This window comes from Myotis brandtii, unplaced genomic scaffold (assembly GCF_000412655.1).
Source record: "Myotis brandtii unplaced genomic scaffold, ASM41265v1 scaffold627, whole genome shotgun sequence".
Classification (NCBI taxonomy): domain Eukaryota; kingdom Metazoa; phylum Chordata; class Mammalia; order Chiroptera; family Vespertilionidae; genus Myotis; species Myotis brandtii.
Genome location: NW_005370397.1, coordinates 1,038,958 through 1,060,665, shown reverse-complemented (window position 1 = coordinate 1,060,665; position 21,708 = coordinate 1,038,958). Strand labels below are relative to the sequence as shown.

Here is a 21,708-nt window from a genome sequence, read left to right as displayed (position 1 = left end):
TTTTGAGGGTTCTTTATTCTTATGTGTACAAGTCTTTCATCAGATATGTGCCTATATATTTTTTTCTCTATCTGTAGCTTGTCTTTATTCTCTTGACAGAGCCTTTTAAGAGCAGAAGTTTTAACGTTTGATGTAATAGTTTTTAATATTTATTTCTTATGGATCAGTCTTTTGATGCCACGTGTAAGAAATCTTTGCCAAATCCAAGAGAATAAAGATTTTCTTGTATTCTATACCAAGGCCCCACTGTATTCTATACCTGGCCATGTTTTCTGTCAGTTGTTTTATAGTTTTAGGCTTTGCATTTAGATTTTTGATCCGCTTTGAGCTTCTTGTATTTGGTACAGGTTAGTTTTTTGCAGGTGATTGCCCATGGAGCGCCATTTGTGGAATCGGTGTCTTCTGTACGGCAGGACAGGATAGAAAGTGCAGAATTGGACATGGAGGTCCTGGTCCTGACCATCTGCTGTCATAGGGTAGGTCTAGCAGAGACCAGGGCTGAGGGGCAGCAGGGCCGCTGGTACCGTGGGAGAGCACACGCGAGGGTCAGACAGCCCGGCTCTGCTGCTCACTAACCTGCCCACACTGGCAGCGCCCCCCTCTGTGGGGTATTCTCCTGTGAAATGAGAGTACAGTGGGGCCTTGACTTACGAGTTTAATTCATTCCGTGACGGAGCTCGTAACTCAAATTACTCGTATGTCAAATCAATTTTCACCATTACAATGAATTGAAATGCTGGGCTGATGTTGTGGCGTTCACTGTGATGTTCGCTGTGCCAACTAGCGGTGGGGTATCTGAAGCTGGCTCGTAACTCGAATTTTAGCTCACAACCTAAAGCAAAAAATCGGCCAAGAGACTGCTCGTATCTCGAAAAACTCGTTAGTTGGGACACTCGTAAGTCAAGGCCCCACTATATTCTATACCTGGCCAGGCTGCTCTGAGGGCAGTTAGCTACGTGCGTGTAGGTTGGGAGGTGGCAGACACTCAGGAACGCAGCCGTTACTGCTAGTGAACGACGTGAGCACAGGGTCTACAGGAAAGTCCCAGGAGTCCCAGCGTCCTCCGTCCCAGCACGTGCTGACCAGGCCCCTGAAATGCTCACCTCACCTTCCTGCTCCAGCGTTCAGTAACCTCTGCCTCCTCCCCTCTCTGGTTCTCGGGCCTTCTGTGGGCTCCAGCGGGCACTGTGTGGGGTGGTGGGTGCTCTTCACCCCTGTTTTCTCCAGGGCGTACCCCTCTCTCAGCCTGGCTCCCCCTCCCGAGAAGTGAGCTGACCGTGGTCCAGACTTTGGGGTGCATGACTGCCCGTTGTCACTACTCACACTGCTGTTCGCTCCTGCAGGTCCTGACCTTGCTGTACTGAGGGGGGTTGGGGGGCGCTCTCTATAGGGGTGTGGGTTGGGGGCTGTGCTAGGGCGGGGGCTTCAGGCTGAGGAGACAGCACAGGCAGCGTGCCTGGCACTGCCCAGCGTGGCATGCAGGTGTTTCTCCCGCCCCCGACCCCGGGCAGAGTGGAGGTTGTCCCACACTCCCTCTCTGTTCACGCTCTCTCTGCACGAGATGCTGCCTCCTGTAGGGCTGGCCATGTAGGATTGTTCAGCTCTGCCAGCAAGACCACGCTCGGACTCTTGCTCGCAGTGAAGCAGAAACAGTGAGATGCGTGGGGCCACACCAGGCGAGTTCCCTCACCATTGCTCTTCATTCATGACGTGCAGGGAGGGCCACCCGCACCCCTCAGCCCTAAGCCTGAACACGGGCCTCTGGGAGGCCACAGCAGCTTCAGGGCTCCCGGCGGGGTGGGCCCGCTCCGTGAGAGTGGGGGTGGGAGTGGGAGTGGGAGTGGCGGCAGTGGTGGAGGCTGCGGAGGGCTCTGCCTCACCTGTAGCTGGCCCTGCAGTGGCAACAGGAAGGATGTCCCTGAATTGGGGTGGGGCGGTGGGGGATGGACAGCAGATACACAGTTCAGTGTGACAGTTACCTCATGGACGCCTGCTTGCAGGGCAGTGGGAGCAGAGTCAGGAAAATATCTGCCTAGTCAGTCAGGGAAGACTTCACGGCAGAGGAGGCACTGGGCCTGAGATGTAGAGGCTGCGTGTGCAGGAGTCAGTGAGCTGGCTTCAGAGGTAGCGCTGTCGACTGGGCCCCTGTGCAGTATGGGCTGTGGAGCGTGTAGTGCTGAGGGGACTGTATGTGGTTCCGTGTTCCTGGGGGACACAGGCGGTGGGGCTGGTGATGGGGAGAGGGTTGGTCTGCTGGCAGAGTCTGGATTTCCACCAGGGAAGGAAGGGAAGCCGCCGAAGAACGTGAAGGTGGGCTTTTGACCAACAATAGCCGGAAAAATAAAACAGCAAGTGCAGAACCCAGTCAGAAACTGTTACTCCACAAGGAAGGAGAACACAAAATCCCAAAACAGCCAGCCCGTGGGCTCAGTGGCTGAGTGTTGGCCTGTGAACCAGGAGGTCCCTGTTCTGTCCTGGGCTGTAGGCTGGATCCCCAGTAGGGGGTGTGCAGGAGGCGGCTGGCCAATGATTCTCTCATCAGTGATGTTTCTATCTCTTTCTCTTCCTCTCCCTCCTCTCTGAAATCAATTTTTAAACAATTCTGAAACAAGCCGTGAAACCAGCGTGGTTCTCACAGGGTCGCCTCTGAAGAAGGGCTTGGTGAGAGCTGCTTCTGCGTGTCCCTGGGGCCTGTCTCCCGCCCCCACTTAGAATGGGTGCGATTTGGTCCCGTGAATACCTGGGGATGTGGCAAGTGGTTTGCTTCAGACACTGGTCTGCTGGCAGCCGGCTCCTGGGTGCGCCAGTGAAAGGTGAGGCTGCTGGCATTCGTGCTGACAGTCATGGTGCGGAGCGCGGGGGATTCTCTGAATCACTTCCTCCGGGCCTCGGACCAGCAGTTAGGCCGGGTGTTGCTTCATTTGCAGATTCAGCAACTCTTCTCTTTCTCCCCTCCCCCCCACCCCCCGTTATTGCCAAATCATTTCAGACCCCGAGAACCTTACAAAGAAAGGGGCGATGTGGGCTTTCTCTTTGCTTGTTTAGATATGTAAATTGAATCCTGGAATTATTAAAGCATTGATAATGCTGTCCTGTCAAAATTCAAATTCAAAAGCTGCAGCTTAAGGCCCATAAAAACAGCTGTCTGTGCCTTTGTCATTAAACCCCTCTGTGCAATAAATTTACTTATCCTTAACGTAGAATCATCTTGCTAGTTTCAGAATTTAGTCAATTTCGGCATTTTTCAATGCCTTCTTATGCTAATTTCCTTATTTATTGTATATCTTAAAATTCAACACATAAAGTAGCAGCCAATTAATAAATTAAGTTTTCTACAACTGAAGTGAAAACATGTTAATTATTTCTGAACAATTAGGCGGCATTCAGCACGGGGGAGCTCCTCGGTGGGGATAACAGAACAGCCTCCTTTGACATCATATCAATGCACATCTACTTCTTACAACTGCTTCCTGATACGAATGAGGTCAATGAAAATAATTGTAAAAGTCACGAGTACGAACCTCCCCAATTTCAACAGAGACCCAGAGCAACGCTCTCCTGGGCCTTTTAAAAAATTATTGACTTGAGAAAGACAGAGAGAGAGAGAGAGAGAGAGAGAGAGAGAGAGAGAGAGAGAGAAAGAGAGAGAGAGAGAGAGAGAGAGAGAGAAAGAAAGAGAAAGAGAGAGAGATGGATTTGTTGTCCCACTTACTTCCGCCTTCATTGGTTGATTCTTGTACGCGCCCTGACGATGGAGCTGCATCCTTGGCATATCGGGTGATCGATGCTCTAACCAGCGGAGCTCCACTGAGCCCCGGCCAGGGCCATGCCTGAGCTCTATTTCTGAAGCCGTAGTTCACGCTGCCCAGCAGGCCTGAGGCTTCAGAAGGCCAAGGAGAACCTCTGAGTGCAGGAGAAGCACCATAGGAAGCAAGGCTCACGAGTCAGGGAGGCTCGGAGGCACGGGCCTCCACCCAGAAGCGCACCCAGGCCGGGCATGCGCTTCTGAGTCTCCACTCAGCTCAGGAGTCCACCGCAGGCTGTGGGGTGGGTGTCCTGGCCTCTGAACTCCTCCTGTGAGAGGCTTGGTGGCCTTTCCTCTGGGGCGTCGGCTAAGAACGGGGTCGTTCCCCTGCCTGATCCCCGCCTTCCCAGGAGCTTCCTTGTCCTTAGGCCTCAAGTGCTGGAACCCTTGGACTTGGATAAATCCCTGGACTCAGTTCCATACTTTGGGGTTAAAGAAATTCACATGTTTTACCACTGAAAAATGCTTTTACCTGTAAAAATAGATTTTTTGAAAATTCACCCACTCTGGGTTTGGGCCAGTTTTATCTTTTTCTGTTGGTTCCTGTGGCAGAACCAACAGAAATGACAAATGTCATGTGGCAGACATTCGCTGAGTACCTGCTGTGTATGCAAAGGCCTAGGCCAGTAGTTGGCAAACCGCGGCTCGCGAGCCACATGCGGCTCTTTGGCCCTGTGGCATGGGCCATGAAGTTTCAATCGCACTGTACGTGCGCTCCCGCACGTGGTATTTTGTGGAAGAGCCACACTCAAGGGGCCAGTTTGCCGACCACGGGCCTAGGCGAAGAGCTGGTAACTGAAGTCCCTGAAAAGCAAGCAAAACAGGCAAAAATGAGAACAGGCTAAGCTAGTAGGTTTGTGCTTAAATCCTTACAGCATTGGCCCATCTACATGTGGGATTCTTCCGTTTCCATGGATAAAGGCTGCTTTGGGGCAGCGAGGCACAGGGTGTGGAGTGCTCAGAAAGAAGTAATACTTCCCCCCTGGCCCTCTAGCGTGAGCACCCCAAGAAGAAACACATTATTAAACAGGAAATAAAGTTTACTGCTTGACTTCAGTCCCAATATTTTTTGTTTGTTTTCATTTTTTATTATTTTTTTAAGCAGCACAGTGGAAGTCAGAAGAGAGAGTTTAAAAATGAGAGAAAGCTGGTAGACCTGTTCTTCACCCCAAAATACGTGGAGAATAGCCGCGTGATTACGGGGTGGCCTGGGCTTCAGGTTTTCCTGTGGGTGGTTTCAGGGCTTGAACAAGACACTCCTGTCAAGTGTTCAGTGTGCCCTCCGTCGCGGTGCTGGGAGCCTGCTGAGATGCTATCTGGCCTTTTCCGAGGTAACCGAATACCACTGTAGAGTTTGGAAAAAATAAACTTTCCGTAATGCTCTTGGTTTGTATCTCGTTACCAAATGAAGAGCAGAAGGGTTTTTGAAATTAACAGCAGAGCTTCAAGGGCTTGTTTATACCCTCTTTGCATTTGTCATTTCAGACCGTAAAGATTGGACAGACAGGTTTAAATGTACAATCACTAATATTAACAATTACAGGCAATTACTGGGGATAAGCCTCTCTCCCTAGCAATAACAGTGCTGCTCTCTGAGCAATTAGAGAAGCGCAACCACCATTTTCATGAAGTTTGTGCTCTGGAACACAGTTTGTCCCTGCATTGATGGAGCTCCTCGTGCTACCATAAGCTCATCTCAGTCATTTCACCCAGGAACATTACTGCTCCTGCCGTCTAGCCTTTCGATTAAGTATGCTTTGCTATGTTACCAGCGATGAGGGCTCCCGGTTCTTGAGTTCAGCCGAGAAAGAATTCAGAGCCAAGAACTCTAGCACGAGAGGAAGTGCATTGAGCATGCAAAGCGAAAGGACACTCGAAGAGAGGATTCCAGGGGGCTGTGCAGAGAGCTGCCGTGGCCTCTTACAAGGAGAGTCTCAGAGGCAGGAGAAGCGAGCCAGTGGGACTGCGTGGACTCAGGAAACAAGTTCCAGAGGCAAAAGAAGGGCCTTTGGAGGTTCGGGCATTGGCCCAGGACACGTTGCCACTGCCGCTGCTGCCCTGGTTGCAAGTCTTGTGGGGACCCTTTGACTTGGGAGAAGGAAAGTTAAGGTGCATTCCTGATGAGAGAAGGTGCAGGCGTGAGAGAGAGGGAGAGAGAGAGGGAGAGAAAGAGCGAGAGAGAGAGAGAACACTCTGAGTTTTTTGCTGTAAGAGTTTTTCTCTGTTTTCTAAAGGCAGGGATTTTAGGGGCGTTCTCAGGGGAGGCTGTCAATAGCACATCATCAGCTTTCCAGGTGTTTTCTTTAATATGCTGATTCATCAAATGAGCAGAGAGGGTCAGGGTCATGGTCTACTGATTGGTCAGTGCCAGGAGAAAGGGTCATTGGTCATTGCATCTGGTCTCCATGCCAGCCATGGTGTCGATTGGTCTGGTTTTGCTGCTTTTCTGGGCCTACAACTGAGGCCTAGATGTTATCTCTAAATTCTGTCTCTGGTCAGTAGATCCCAGGCTTTGTTCCTAAGATTATTTGATGCTGATCAGAACCTCATTGTCCAGGGAGCTTGATGCTTAAGGGAGTGGGCATGCATGGGACCAAATCCACCTTCTCATCCAGGCTGCTCTCCATCCCATCTCTAACCCTTTTCTTGCTCCCCTTTCCCTCCGTTAACTGTGCAATCCAGCCTCGTGTTTTCAGGTCTGTGGACATATTCTGAAGGAGGTCCCTAAGTGAGACACCCCACACCTGGAACAATTAGCCTCCACGCAGACACAGGAGCCAATAGCGGACCGGGGTGCCACCACCCTCCCGCCACCTCCTGAACTTGGAATAGGACCACGTGGCTCTGTCTCCTCCCAGGCCCTGTGCGTCTGCCCCTCTGCTCCTCACCTGGTCCCTCCTGCCTGTCTGCTCTTGGCTGACACCTCCCCAGCCTCCCAGCTCAGGCATCTTCTCCAGGACGCTTCCCTCAACCGGGCTGGGCAAAGGCCCTCTCTCTGTGCTGCCATAGACCCAGGCGCGTGCTTTCTCTCTCTCTCTCTCTCTCTCTCTCTCTCTCCACACCTCATCAATGCCTCGCTCTAGTGTACATCTGGGAAATGTTGGCAGGTGTTGAACTGAAGACGTACGTCTAAAGGGCACATTGTTACTCATAGCTGTGGACTGGGTCTCTTTGTGTCTGTTATAAATCAAAAGTAGAGAACGGGTGGTGCCATTGTAGATGCAGCAGACAAGGGAGAAAGCCTCACCCATTAGGAACTTGCAGCAGATCTTAACGGTATGGCATGGAAAGTGACAGTGCGGTCACAGAGATGAGAAGCGTGAAGAGGCAACAGAGGCCAGGGCTTCGGTCCTGCCTGGGCGTTAGAATAACTGGGCCGATCGTAAAGAATGCAGACACCTGCTCACCTGGGAGAGATGCTGCTGTCGCTTGCCCAGGTGGGACCTATATTTAGTCAGCTGTCAGGTGACTCTCTCTAAATATATACCCACTGCGGGAGGCCTGCCAGCAGGGAAGAGAAGCTGGGTTTGAAGGGGAGTTGGAGACTGCAGTATCCCTAAAGCACGCCTGGCATGGACGGGGTGTGGGGCGGGGTGGGCGTGTCTGGGTACCTGTGTGTGTGCGTTATTGCGAGGGTGAGGAGGAAGTTGCACTCTGTAGCCTCCCAGAGTGAATGGAAGCCTCTGACATATTCTTTAAAATGGGCACGTCCCCAATAGTTCAGCTCCCATTGGGGATAAGGGCAGGTTTTCTCATGTTGAACAAACTCTCTGAAGCTCTTTCTGCTGCTGGACAGAGTGAGGAAGAGTCTCACATTGTTCACTTGCAGAAAGGAGATCCGCGCCTAGTCTAATGGGTGCTGCACATTTACTGATACTGGACTCTTACTTCTAAGCCCTCTAGGAAGTCAGATAGTGAAGTACATGTTAACGGGCAGTGTTTAAGGTTCAGGATTAGGTTGTGATCGGGGAGAGGTGTACTTTTGTCCCTTGGATATGACTCAAGAAGCAGATGAAAGCTGATCAGAAGGTAGTGGCTTTATGAATCCTCTGCAGCCGGCATCATGGCATTTCCGGGAGCAAGGAGCATGAGGAGAGAGGACGGTGCCACCTTGCAGCCCCTGGTGCCATTTTGGAACCCGGGATTTGATAAGGACCCGTCAGACATCAGTGCACAGGATCCATACCTGTGCCGTTGGGGGCAGATTTGAGATTCGGTGCTGCCACCATGCCAGGTCCTCATGCAAGATGCCCGTGGCCCAGCGGCACAGTGAGCAGCTTCCACCAGTGGGAGCCTCTGAGTGTACACTGCGTGCACATTTCCAGTTCTCCCCGTGGCTTCTGTGAGCTCACCCCCCACCCCCGTGCGCCCTTCTCCTCCCGCGCGGTGGGGACACCTCAGACCATCATCTGGAAATGTTTATGCGGCTCCACCAGACCTCTGTCTGGAAGGCTCTGTACGAGCGATGCATACTTGGTTTATGAGATGGTTACAAGAGAATGGAGGGGGGCAGCGTGCCAGACATGGCCAGGCCTTTTATCTCTGACATTAGAAAGAGGTCCCCTGGCTGCGGGCCAGACCGAGCGCACTGGAATATGAAGTGCAGGCGTGGGCTTGCTGGCGGGGAGCTCGGGGGCTCGCCCTGTGTTCAGCCGGCATTCGCTGCCATGGGCAGAGTCGCCAGGCAGAGTATCTGAGTTCTGAGCTTTTGGGATGGGGAATCGGGGGGGCTCAGGGGTGTGAAGTGGGGCAAAAAGAGCGTTACTATGGAATCCAGGCCCCTCCCAGCCCTTAGGAGCGGCCTCCAGCCAGGCCCTCAGCCCCCCAGCGATCGCCCTCTGGGGTGACCCAGCCCCCAGCTTCCAGGAATGGAGTACGGCCTGGATTGATTCACCGCAGGATGGTTTTCAAATAGTTGGAGGAACGCTGGCTTTTCTCCCCTGGGAGACAAATGCAATTCCGGGCTCTTTCTTTTTGAAAATATGACTGAGCTGTTAAAAATCTTCCTCCTCCTCAACCCGGGACGTGCGCCTTTGAACTTCCTGCTTGTTTGGCCTGTGGTGGGAGCATCTCGGAGCCGCCTGGCCAGGCAGTGGGGAGGACCCGTGAGCTGGAGCCGGCCAGCCCCGCATGGGTGGGGGAGCTCTGGGAAGGCACCCACTAGGTGCAGGGACAGGTCCTGACGTCGCGGTAAATAGCTTCCTTATCGATCGCCCTGTGAAAGCAAGTCTAGACTCCTGTCCAGGACTCGATACCTAAAGTGAGTGTGGGCCCCACCCCAACCGTCCCCCGCTTGGGGGCCGCAGATGAGAGAACCTGATGTGCTTGCTGTGGCCGATAAGCAGACCCCACGCTCTCTGAGTTTGGAGCGTTGCCCACTACAGTCACCTTACGTACACATGGGAGCGGGAGCGGGTGAATTAAATAATCGTCGTCCGCTTCCGGGTTGGCCGAGAGCGGCGCTGGCTGGGTAGTCTGCCCACATGCGGCTCTGACAGGGGGTTGGGGGGGCATTTTGGACGCGAGGAAACTCGGCTTCAGGCAGAGCGAAGGTGGTTGCAGTCAGTTGCACCCCCACACACTCCAGAGTCTCCTTCCAGAATCTCAGGTCCCTCATGCGCACAGACACCATATACACAGGTGTGGAATGCTGAGCTTCCGTCTCCATGGCAACCTTCCTCAAGTTCTCACCTGGGGAAGCTGAGCCAGGAGGCGGTTAGCACCCAGGAGTCCCAGCTGGCCAGTGGCAGAGCTGGGGGGGTGGGGTGCAGCCCCCGCTTCCACACACTCCCCCACGCCAGGAGCACGGGCCCCGCTCATGCTGGGTTCATCCTGTTTTTAAATGTCTCTGCCGAAACCAAGTCTAGATTTGCTCCTTCGCTATTGCCCCTCAGACCCGACTTCATCGTTCCGCTGCGGTTACAGCCTCTGCCCTGTGCGCGGAGAGTGGGAGCAGCTCTTCCTGGGGAAGGAGCGGGAGATACAGAGGTGTGGCGGTCGGAGGCCAGGTGAGGGCTGTGGCTCAGGGCTCTGTGAAAACAAACCTGCCCTGACACTTGGGGGTGCTTCCTCCTAACGCCTGTTGCCACGAGGACCCTTTTTCCTGTGACGTCTTTGCATCTTCCCCGTCTCAAACCTCCCACCTTGTGGTGTTTACACAGCGAGCTGGGCGGGCCTCTGCTAGGAGCTGGGAACACAGGGTCAGAGCCACGCCGGCCGGCCATGCGATTGTCTGTGGACAGTGCGAGAAGAATGTGCAGGCCGAGCCAGCAGCCTTCTGCTCCGTAACCCCGTCAGGATTCCGGGGAACTTACCTCCAGTGGGGAGGAGGGCAGGGGAGTGTCTCGTCCCTAAACGCCCCTTCACGGGAGCTGCCTTGTCTACCAGCCGGTCCTGCTGGCTCCCCCACATGTGGCAGGAGAGGCAGGGTTTCTTTCCCACTGATATAATCAAGCCAGTTTCTCCCTCTCTATTCCCTGAGCTGTGTGATGACTTCCTATCTCAACAGACATACTAACACAGTGGTTCTCCACCTTCTGGCCCTTTAAATACAGTTCCTCGTGTTGTGACCCAACCATAAAATTATTTTCGTTGCTACTTCATCACTGTAATGTTGCTACTGTTATGAATCGTCATGTAAATATCTGATATGCAGGATGGTCTTAGGCGACCCCTGTGAAAGGGTCGTTCGACCGCCAAAGGGGTCGCGACCCACAGGTTAAGAACCGCTGATCTAAGCAAATGCGCTTCTCTCTCTGAGGAGTGAGCCACTGGGCTGGGAGTGCCCGGCTCAGGGGGAGGGAGGAGTGAGGTTGCAGCCAGAAGTGGCCTTGGTGGTTCTAGATGCCCCAGCCGCCCCCACCGAGGCCATGTCACTTTCCGCGCAGCCCGAAGAGCACATTCCCGCACCTTCCGCGTCCCGTGGACCCCAGAGCCCACCTGAACCTGCGGTTGGTCCCGTGTGTGGCCTCGTGCAAATTGGTAGTTGCCATAGAGTCCTGCTTTTGCCTGCAACGTAAAGCTCATGGGCATTGGCAAATGCTGGCAGCAACCATGGGAACATCAAGTTCAATGGCAATTAAACGGAACAGCGCTGCTGGAAGCTCCGCGGGGCGTCCTCAAGCAGCACTTGCTTGGACTGGACTTGGTGCTCCTCGTTGCCCAGATGCTCCTCAGTTGCATCGGTGTGACTGGCTGGCTGGAGAGGGCTTGCCGCCTGAGAAGGGGACCTCTCTCCTGGGGAGGCGGGAGCTCCGAGCTCCTGAGAGGACAGAGTTGAGACCCCTGCTGCACCCTCCTGTGCACGGCACCTGTGGCTCTGAGGCCACACCGCTCTAGGAAGCGGGGTGAGTGACATCAGGCTGCAGCGGTGAGCCGTGCACTGGTGACCGACCGCACTGCGTGGCGTCCTTTCCGTCCTCATCACAGTCTGCTCCTCGCTGCAGTCATCATGGACCCCCCTGGGAAGTGCCTGCGGAGGTTGGCGGCCATTAGGTCTGGTTCTTCGTGGTTGGAGAGTCGTCGTCTGGAGGACTAAGTGGAGGGCGGCCTTCCAGGCAGAGGGAGGGGGATGCAGAGATGGGGTGTGGCGCCACTGGTCCCCGTTACACGGTCACCTGTGCTCTCCTCCTTTAGGGTCAGGCCCCTGGTGGCCCTGGTCTCTAGCGGGGGATGGAACACTCAGGCCGCTGTGCCATGTACAGTAGTGCTTCTAGAAGGTGTCAGGAAAGGCTAGAAGGGTGTCTCCGCAGAGAATTATCGTCCCTGAGGGGACTGAGCCTCAGGAGGGGCCATCCCCTGCCAGGGTCACGCAGCGATGGAGCAGGAACTCACACCCACACGGTATGACCCTCACTCTAGTGTCCTTTTCCTGAGTCCTGAGGACTGTGTTCAGTAGCTTGTTAATTTCTCATTAGATCGTTCACACTGAGCTGCTTGGAGTCGAGAACATTCCTTCTTTTCCCGTCTCCAGCGTCCATCAGCTCCTGCGCTGCCTCGCGGTTGATAGGATGATAGCGAATGCTCTATTTTTAACCGCTCTTTTTCCACTTCATGGAAGAGCCTCTTTCCCCTCAAGTTCCATCTGAGCGGCTTTCTGTTGTTTTTGCCAGAGGAGGTGGAAATTGGTTCCAGCGGAGGTGTTTCCTGTGAATCTGAAGATTTCAGATGCTGTTGTGTGTCATCTATTAGTCCCAGAACATTCTCCACGAACCAGAGACCCTCCGTCAAGGCGCTACAATTAAACTCCATTTCCCTCGGGATTCTGATTTCAGAGATTCTTCATCTCTCTCCTAAGTGCACACACTGTACTTGAACCTCATTCTGCTTTAAAAACAAAACAGGAAAAAAAACCTCTTCTTTTAAAACACGAGGATTATTGAATTACTGGAAAAGTTTTAAGTATTTCATAATTTTATTTCCCGTCCTCTGCTCCTCTCTCTCCAGTCCAATCTAATTAGAGTTTGCGTGAGGCCTGGATAACAGGAAGCTGCAAAGCACATTGCATCCCCTTTCCTAATGTGAACCATCTGAAGCCAGCCCGGCGAAGGAGTTTCAACATCAAACGCTTGCGAGCCAAGAGCACACATCTGTCTGAGCGTTCCAGATGCAGCGTGACGGCTGCGTCTCCTGTTTGACCCGCTGGAGCCAGTGGTCACTCCCCCAGACAACGCTCAGCCAGGCTTGCCGGACTCCAACCTTGTTCTATTGAAGCAACACAGGTTTCCCATGCGCTGCAGCCACTGGCACCTGAAACCCAAGGAAGCGCTTCTGCCCAATTGGATGTAATTGTGCTGAGTGGCACCCTTTGATGTAGTGGGGAGATGATCTCATATCATCTGGTACCTATTTCTCGCAGTTAAGGGGGTGACGCTAGAGAACTGATTTATCAGCTGTGTCTACGGGAACATAGATGGCCTCACTGACTCGTCCCGGGAGAGACAGGGCCGGGATGTGCGGGCCAGGTGAGCAGCAGGAGGCTCAGGATGATGCTGGAGGTAGGAGCCGGGAGAGTCAGCAGAACCCGCTCTCTAATAGCGTCGATGCTGCTCTCAGAGGCTGAGCTGAAGTGGGATTTCTCGTGCTGGGGAGAGTCCCAGTTGGGTCCCACACCAGTGTCCGGGCCTTGGGCATGCTGACAGCGACAGCAGGGACTCCCCCTTTTCTCACGTAATCATGATGTCGAAGTCAGTAGTAGAAACAAGGCGAGATGGAAGCGTGGTGTGAAGAGAACCACCTTCTGTTTCCTTAGTTGGAATTCTCCTCCTGTTGTGGAATTAAGGAATCTTATTCTTAGAATACCGCTCCCCGGGATTGTAGACGATCGCTGCGCTCTCTCCATTCATTCACTCTGTCACCAGCATTTACCGAATAGGCACTGGGAATGCAGAGACGATGAGGTCATGGTCCCTCCAGGAGCTCTGCGGTGAGCTGGGGAGATGGTAAAGTCGATCATTAATGGCACTTGATGTATGAGACAGGTGGCAGATGGCTGTGGTGGCCCAGAGGGCAGAGAGAGGGCGGGTTTCCTGATAGGGTACATTAGAGGCTGCGTCCTAAAGGGATTCATGGGAAGGAAGCCAAAGAAGTGAATGGAAGTGGGAACCCAGTGGAGCAGAGCGGGCCAGGAGCGGGGAATGTGTGAGTGAACCGGGAACCTGAGAGTAGACTTTCCCCACCGGGGAACCCTCCGGGGAGTCGGTAGCCAGCTCTCAGAGAATCGAGCTTTGTCCAGCTCGGAGATGAAGTGCTCTCGAGAGCTCTTGTTCCTGGATGTCGGGAAGCACTGTCAAAGCTTGCCTGCTCTTCTGATAAGTAAATAAAGTCTTTGGCGCAACCCGAAGGACAGCTGATCCGATTATGTGGGGATTGTTGTGGAGATGATGGTAGTTTAGCTGCTCTGCCTGGACCCGTAGTCTCACCCTGCTTGGTGGGAGAATCCAAGAGCCCCATGTGAGGTCCATGCTGGAGCATTTGACTGCCCTTTTCCAAGTGCGAGTGCGAGGAATATGGTAGGACCCACGGCTTGAAGATATTTTGAATTTACTGCCTCCCACACATGAGTTTCACCTTTAAGCAGCCCAGGAGAAAAACAGATTCAGATCAAACATGAAGACACGGGGAAGAGCATAGGCCCTGGAGTCAGATGTGGATTTGAGTCTTATGCGTGGCAATTAGGGACAGAAGGCTGTTCCCCGCAGTTACTATGGCTTAGGGCTGTCTCTGCCACATTTGTAGGTTGTAGGTATTGATTACCAGGAGGCTGTGAGGAATCATTGACAGACAGGAGACGTCCAGATCATTACCTAATAAATGTGTTTCCTCCTTCAGGTCCATTCTACAGGCTGTTATCTGAGCATTTGCGACATAAAAGATTCTGTGCGAGGTATTTGGGAGAGGCGGGATCAAAGCAGAATAATAAGACCTTTGTTTAGCTCTGAAATGGGGAAGATGTGCCCTGGCCGGGGCGGCTCAGTGGCCCGGTGTCTCCCCTGCACCAGGAGGTTGCTGTTCAATTCCCAGTCCAGGGCACGTGCCCGGTTGCAGGCTCCATCCTGTGGGGGTGGGGTGGGGGGGGAGTGCAGGAGGCGACTGGTCAATATTGCCCTCTCACCTTGATGTTTCTCTCTCTCTCCCTTCTTCTCTCGGTAAAAGTCAATCAACAAACTATTAAAAATATAAAATAAATAATAAAATCGGGGAGATGGGACAGGCACAGCCCGGGAACTCGATTGCGCCGGCCTCCTTGTATTCCGGGAGCAGCTGGGCATCTCCTGCCTCCGCTCGGTGGCACCTGCTGTCCCCTCCCCCTGGACTCGTATCTCCTCCTCCGCCTCCTTCAGATCTCTCCTCATCCGTCACCTTCTCAGTGGGGCCTTCCCTGGCTGCTGGCTCAAAACGGACCTCCCTGAGGCCAGGACTCCCACCCAGGGGGTCCTCTCTGCCTGTTCATTTGTTTTGCCCGTGACAAGTACATATTTTCCGTGTGTGTTCCCTGCCATTCCATACCTCTCCTACCTCTTCGGTGTGAACACCGCTTGTCTGATCACTTTACTGCTCTATGCTCAGTGCCTAGAGCGGTGCCTGCAGGGCACTCATAAGTGTTCACTGAATAGATGAGTGGTCAGATTGCTTAGCTTTAGAGAAAGGGAGGGGCATGTGCCAGGTTCCAGTGGCCAGAAGAACTGAAGGGATGGTAGGGTCTGTATTAGCTTCCTCTGGCTGTGGTAACACATTATCACAAACAGTGGCTTAAAAGAGCACAAGTTCATTATCGTCCAGTTCTGCAGGCCGGGAGCCTGACGGGGGTCTCCCTGGGCTGAAGTGAAGGTCCTGGAGGAATCATTTCCTCGCCTTCTCCAGCCTCTGGAGGCAGCCAGTCCTCCTCTGTCCATGGGTCCCTTCCTCACTCTTCAAAGCCAGCGATGCAGGTTAGGCCCTTCTCACACCACAGCACCTTGTCCCCTCTCCTCCTCCTCCCACCCTTAGGGACCCTTGCGATTCCTTTGGGGCCACTGGGTAGTCCAGGACCATCTCTTTCTCTTAAAGCCAGTTGACGAGCAGCCTTAACCCACTTGCAACTTGATTTCCTGGCCATGTCACCTGACACAGTCAGGTTCTGGGCGTCACAGGAGCAGGACCTGCACATCTTCTGATAAGCAGGGGGGCCCGTTATTCTGTTTCACAGAGTCCAACAAGTGAGACGCTTGCCCAGAGACTAGACTTGAGCTGCCAGTCGTGCCGTATAAAATGGGAAAATGAATCGTGAGTGGCTGTGACTGTCCAGGTGTAAGATGGTGACTTCATCATCTGGGAGGTGCCAGGAGGCTGCTAAGGGCTTTGGAGGGAGGCGATGGAACGGGGGCTTGTGGAGATGAACATGGACTTGGAGCAGGTATTTGAAGGGAGATTGGTATTTAGCTTTTTTTAAAAGAACTTATTTTATTTCCCTCATCTATTTACAGAAAGCTAGGTACTTATTTTGAATTTTCTGAAAGATGTAGTGTGCACGTACATTTTAAAAGAACTTATTTTATTTCCCTCATCTATTTACTTATTTACTCCTGTTTAGCAAGCAGGCCCCTATATATAAGCAGGCCCCTTTATATAAGGCCCCTGCTTATATAAAAATAAGCTAGGTACTTACTTTGAATTTTCTGAAAGATGTAGCGTGCACGTACGGAGCCTTTTAAAAACCACCCTATTGTACCACACGTATGCACAACATATACACATAGAGACCCACACAGCCTGTTACAGAGCACACTCACCAGCACACACTGTTCTCATGTGCACGCCCACTGCTCACCCTGTCCTGGGGCCTCTTTTCTGCGCTTCTCCGTGCTCCCCGCATTTTTTCTGCCCTGGCACACCTGAGAGATGCGTTTCTTTCCGCCAGTAACAGAGGCTTGCTCTGACAATGGCTCTCACAGGGGTCATTTCATAACCAACCCTACTGGCATGTGAGAACCTCCAGGGAGCGGTGTACAGTTTGCACAGGCTGCCCTCCTCGCCTCACCATCGCCCCCACCTGTTGTGATTTCATATAACTTCCTGGGAAGCTCTTCTCTCTACACCCATTGAGGAGCGCATGGATCTCCAACGCCTGGTTTCAGTGGGGTCCGAGAGAGCGCCTTACCCTTTGATCAGCTTCTCTATGCATCTGTCTAACAGAACTGGCTGTGATGACAGAATCCGGCATCTACCACTGCCAGTGTGGTTGACTCAGTGTGTGTTTGGGGGGAAGGGGGGCGCACAGAGGGAAAATAGGGGCCTGCTTGCTAAATAGGAGGACAGACCTTTAGCAAATGTAACTCGTAGTTTTGTCTTGAATTGCTTTGTAAATTTTTTTTATTGATTGATTGATTTTTAGTTTTCGCAAAAGTCAAAATTGGTTCACAGGCCTGTGTGTGATTGTACTCGTCTTCCTTCCCTAGCCTCATTTTGACTGATGCTCCGTATTGATTAAAGTGTCTCTCTGGGTCTCCCAACAAATGGTTCTTTCTCTTCTCCCTCTCCCCCGTCCTGTCTTTTAGATATAGAGATAGAGATGGGTTTATATTTATGTATCATACTATACCATTCAAGCATGAAAGTGTACAGTTTAATCGCGTTTAGTGCATTCGTTGTGGAACCATTATCACAGTGAATCTTAGGACATTACCATCACCCCCAAAGTAAACCCCATTCTCATTAGCCGTTACTCCCCGGTTCTCTCCAAGCTCTCCCACCACCTTAGCCCATTACTGACCCACTTTCTGTGTGTGGATTTGCCCACCGTGAACATTTTATATGAGCGGAACCATGCAATAGGTAGGCCTTTGTAACTGGCTTCTTTCATGTGGAGGCATGTTTGCAAGGTTCGGCCATGTTTCAGCATGTGTCAGTACTTTACTTCTTTATTGCCAACTAATATTCCATCGTATGGATGTGCCACATTTTATTCATTCATTAGTTGATGAGCATTTGGCTTGTATCCACTTTTTTGCTCTTAAGAGTAATGCTGCTGTGAACACTTATGCACAAGTTTGTGTGTGAACATATCATTTCCCTTGGGTATATGCATAAAGAGTGGAATTGTTAAATGCTGTGGCAATTCTATGCTTAATCTTTTGAGAAACTGCCCGACTGTTTTTCAAAGTGATTGCACCATTTTCCATGCCTTTCAGTAGCACATGGGAGTTCCAGTTTTTCCACAGCCTCATCATCACTGGATATTTTCTGTATTTTTCACTACAGCCATTCTTCTGGGTATAAAGTGACACCTCATTGTGGTTTTCATTTGCATTTCCCTAATGGCTAATGCTTTGAGAATTGTTTCATGTGCTCATTGGCCATTTGAATATCTTCTTTGGAGAAGTGTCTATTTAGATCCTTTGCCCATTTTTCAATTGAGTAATTTGTCTTTTTTTAATTTGGCCTGCACAGGATGCTGATATGCTGACTGGTGATGAGAAAGTGTGGAAGGAAGTTCAAGAATCCTTGAAAAAAATCGAAGAACTGAAGGCACAGTGGAGTATCCTTTTCCCTGTGGGTTGGGTTGTGCTGTTGGGATTGCTTCCTTACGGGTGGGAGCCTGATGTTGATGAAGCCAAGGCCAGGGTTTGCCTTCTCAGGGGGCTTTATCCTGTTCCGTGGTCCAGGAGTAGCAGGTCAGTAAGTAGTGGCCTCTTTATATGCAAAAGGTAACAATTCCTGGGTTCCCTTCCTCTCATAACCTACATCTCCAGGAAAGAGCAGCTTAAAATTCTTCCATTCCAGTGCCCTTGACCCTCAGATCTAGAGGCTTCATATCAAATCAGCAAGACTACCATGCGGTGGGAGTTGCTATGCAATAAACATCCTTGGCACAAATAGGAAGGACCAGGAGGGAGTGGGCCAAAGTTCAGTGTAAGGACAGACCCCTTTAGGAGGGCACCTGGGCAGGCTCCACTGAGGCCAGACTGCACAGGAGATGTCGCGGGGGGACAGGATTGACAGAGGCAGAGGCCCAGAGGGGTCGCTTCCGGTGGAGGAGTTCACTTGAGCAAAAACGTGACAAAGGGAAATCACAGGGTAAGAAGAAAGAGACACGGCTGATGGGAAAGATTCCAACGGGCTTTCAGATGCTTTGCAAAAATGCTTCCCAGGCACCAAGACAACCTGCAACGGAGGGTCCTGCTCTACAGACACTGTTCTTTACAGAATTGTCAACGACAGGAGAGAGCGTCACACAAAGGTTCCTGTTTTTCAAATTACTTACTCAGAAATGAGTAATTTCTGAAATCTATAGCCCAGTGAAGCTTTTTTGATGTGTATGCCTGTGTGTGTGTGTGTGGTCTTGATAAAGAATCTAGAACTAGTTACTGAAGGAATGGGAAAGGAGGCTGCCATCACCAGGATGCTGCTTGGTTCATTAAGAGCAAGTGAGTCCATAGAATCATGGTTTACTTTGGTGGAGTTTGTAGATTTCGGAAGGAGTTTAGATTGAAAAAAAAAAAGGCCAAGCAATGTATGCTAGATGCTAGCATGGCCAGACGCCTTACAGAATGGTTGACCAGCTACACTGAACAAACGATGCGAATTGGACCACTGTCACTCGGGTGCCTTGCTCCACCTCAGTCCTCTCCCACCTCTGATTCTGTTCCGTGAATGAAGACACACAACACAGGCTCCTCACATCCCCACTGGGTGTAGATGGGGAGGCTGGCGGAGGCTGGTGACAGAATCAAGTGTTCAAAGAGGCTGGAAATAGTCCTGAGTCTAAACAGATTAAATTCAACAGGAGTGTATATAAAACCTATTTGGACAAAGAAGTTCAAGTGTATAAATATACACAAAGATGAGCAGCAAAACAGAGGGAAGAATTTGAGGGTTTTAGTCAACATCAAATTATAATAAAATGTAAGAGTATAATTTAACTTCCCGAAAGACCACTGTGATCTTGGGCCACATTAGTAGCCATAAAGACTAGAAAATGAGAAAGGTGATCGTGGTAGTCTGATCATGCCTGGAGTTATTTATTCGGTTTTGGCGAGGACATATTAAGAGGGATATAGAAAAATTGAAATAAGTTTTGAGGAGTGGAACCAGGACATTGGGAAAATAGGCAGATGTGTGAGCAAAGAGAGCCATTCTTGGGCTCAAGGAGCTGTTACCCTGCAGAGACAGACTTGTCCTGTGGGCCCAGCAGCGGAATTAGGGCCCATGGATCACCCAGCAACGCTCAGTCTCGACTGGACGAGGCTTTACTGGACTGTGACTCTGCCGGGGGCCTTGCCAGCTGTCACCCACCTTGCGGTTCAGGCAGGAGGAAGACACAACCCTGGAATCACCACTCGCACACACAGGGGGTCAGTAAATCCGTAAATTAATACGTATTTAGGTAAAATGTAGGTGTCACGCATTTTATTGTACAGTGGGGCCTTGACTTACGAGTGTCCCGACTAACGAGTTTTTTGAGATACCAGCTGTCTCTCAGCCGATTTTTTGCATTAAGTTGACAGAGTAATTTGAATTAAGGAGCTCCTTAACAAGCTCGGTCTCGGAACGAATTAAACTCGTAAGTCAAGGCCCCACTGTACTTTGCTTTATGGGCTTCACAGGTGTTGTATTTTTGTTGTTGTTGTCAACCCTCCCCTGAGGATATGTTTCCATTGACTTTTAGAGAGAGCGGAAGGGAGGGGTCAGACAGAGAGAGAGAGAGAGACACATGGATTGGTTGCCTCTTGCACTCCCAGATCGAGCCTGCAACCCAGGCACATGCCCTCGACTGGAATCAAACTCACGACCCTTCAGGCCATGGGTCACGCTCTATCCACTGAGCCAAACCAGCTGGGGCGACAGGTGTTGTATTTTTTACAAACTGGAGGCAGGTCCCTCTGCCTGCAAAGGGATTACAGCTCAACCTATTGCAGTGGTCTGGGCCCAACCCGCAGGCTCCCTGAGGGCTGCCTGCATATGGCTGGGGGCATCCACCAATTAGTCTGTGTGGGAGGTCACAGCAGGGTCACAGAGGAGGCCACGCTGAGCTGTGCTGGGGGGTTAGCTTGGAGCCCACAGAGGGAGGGACCTGTGCGGAGACCCGTGGGCGCACTAGCCTGCTGCCCGGAAACAGCCAGCTGTGCAGGCTGAGAGGAGGGACGTGGCCAGGCTTTAAGGGCCACGCGCAGCGGGTGGGCTTTATAAGTGAGAGATGGTGGGGGATGGGGGTTAAGCAGTAGAGTAAGATGAGCAGGTGAGTAGAAGCCCTGTGGTCCACGTCTTTGTCTCAAGGAGCTGATTAATTCCCAAGTGGATCCACTTTGTCCCCCTCTCTCTTTCCCCCTAATCCTCGGTGATTTAAAGGTTTTCAGGGGGAAGGGAGCCTGCTCTGTCCATGGAGGGTCTGCTGGCAGCTTGCGTGGGTCCAGGGCGCCTCTGGGAGCAGCAGGAGCGGAGGCAACACCAAGCCCATGCCAGTGACTTGAGCAAACACGTCGGCACGGGCTGGGGAAAAGCCTCTTAGTTAAAATTATTCCATTTTTTTGCTCACTGGGGTGTTTACAGGGAAGGTTGGCCCGTTTGCCAGGAGACGGTTGCCAGGGCTGCGAGGGGAATTGGCACGTGGTTCCTTCCCGCTCGCCGGTGAGAAGGCAGATGTGTTCCTATCAGGGGCTGCAGCGTATCTCCTCTGGCTTCTGCTTCTGAGGCTGGTCAACTTCCAAGCTCTTTAAAATGAGTCAGAGCGCATAGAACGGAACAGGCAGATAACAGAGGTCAGACCCCAGGATGTTCAAATCCGGGCAGAGTCTTGCCACTGAAAAGTCGAGCGTCGTGTAAGAGGCAGGCATGTCCCCAACCGCGCGTCAGACGCCTGATCCTGGAATGAAAGCCACCGAGGTCAGCCCAGCATCTGTTACAGAATCACACGCTGCCTCGATGCTGCCCAGCCTCCAGAGACTCGCTCAACAAACCTGAAACACGCACAGACGAACACAAAGGACAGTCGCCAACTCGCTCTTCTTCAATCAGTGCACCTCTTCCGAGACTGGTCAGCTCCCCGAGCCAGGACTCTCCTAAAACATAGAGTGCGATGTATGGAAAGGTGCTGTGTACCAGCCTCGGTGTGTGGGCCTCGGGGCGAGGATTATGCCTCCGGGAGGCCCCCCTGGGAGAAGCATGTATTTCCCGGGAGGGTTAGCGGAGATATTAGTGCCCCCGCTCGCAGCGGCTGATGGGTTTATTGGAAGTGTCTGCCAGCGGTTGGCGAAGCAGTGCCCTGACACTGGATGCCAGGGAGGCTGATGTTGCTGGAAGGAGGGAGGAAGGAGCCTGGGCGCCCGCCTTCTGTCCGGGGCGGGGCTTGCTGGGTCACACCCAGAGAGGAGGCTTAGAGTTGGGGGTGGGGGGCCAGGGGAGCACTGGGTGGTGAAGAGACTGATAGT

At 52.1% G+C, this 21,708-nt stretch overlaps 1 protein-coding gene across 1 annotated transcript in view; it reads left to right on the top strand.

Annotated features, from left to right (window-relative positions):
* The window catches only part of SMYD3 (SET and MYND domain containing 3), a 413,596-nt gene that overhangs the window by 321,785 nt on the left and 70,103 nt on the right, over positions 1 to 21,708 (top strand). Inside the window, exon 10 of the mRNA XM_014528244.1 lies at positions 17,732 to 17,819. Coding sequence (XP_014383730.1) covers positions 17,732 to 17,819 — 88 coding nt within the window. The remainder of the gene's footprint in view (positions 1 to 17,731; positions 17,820 to 21,708) is intronic.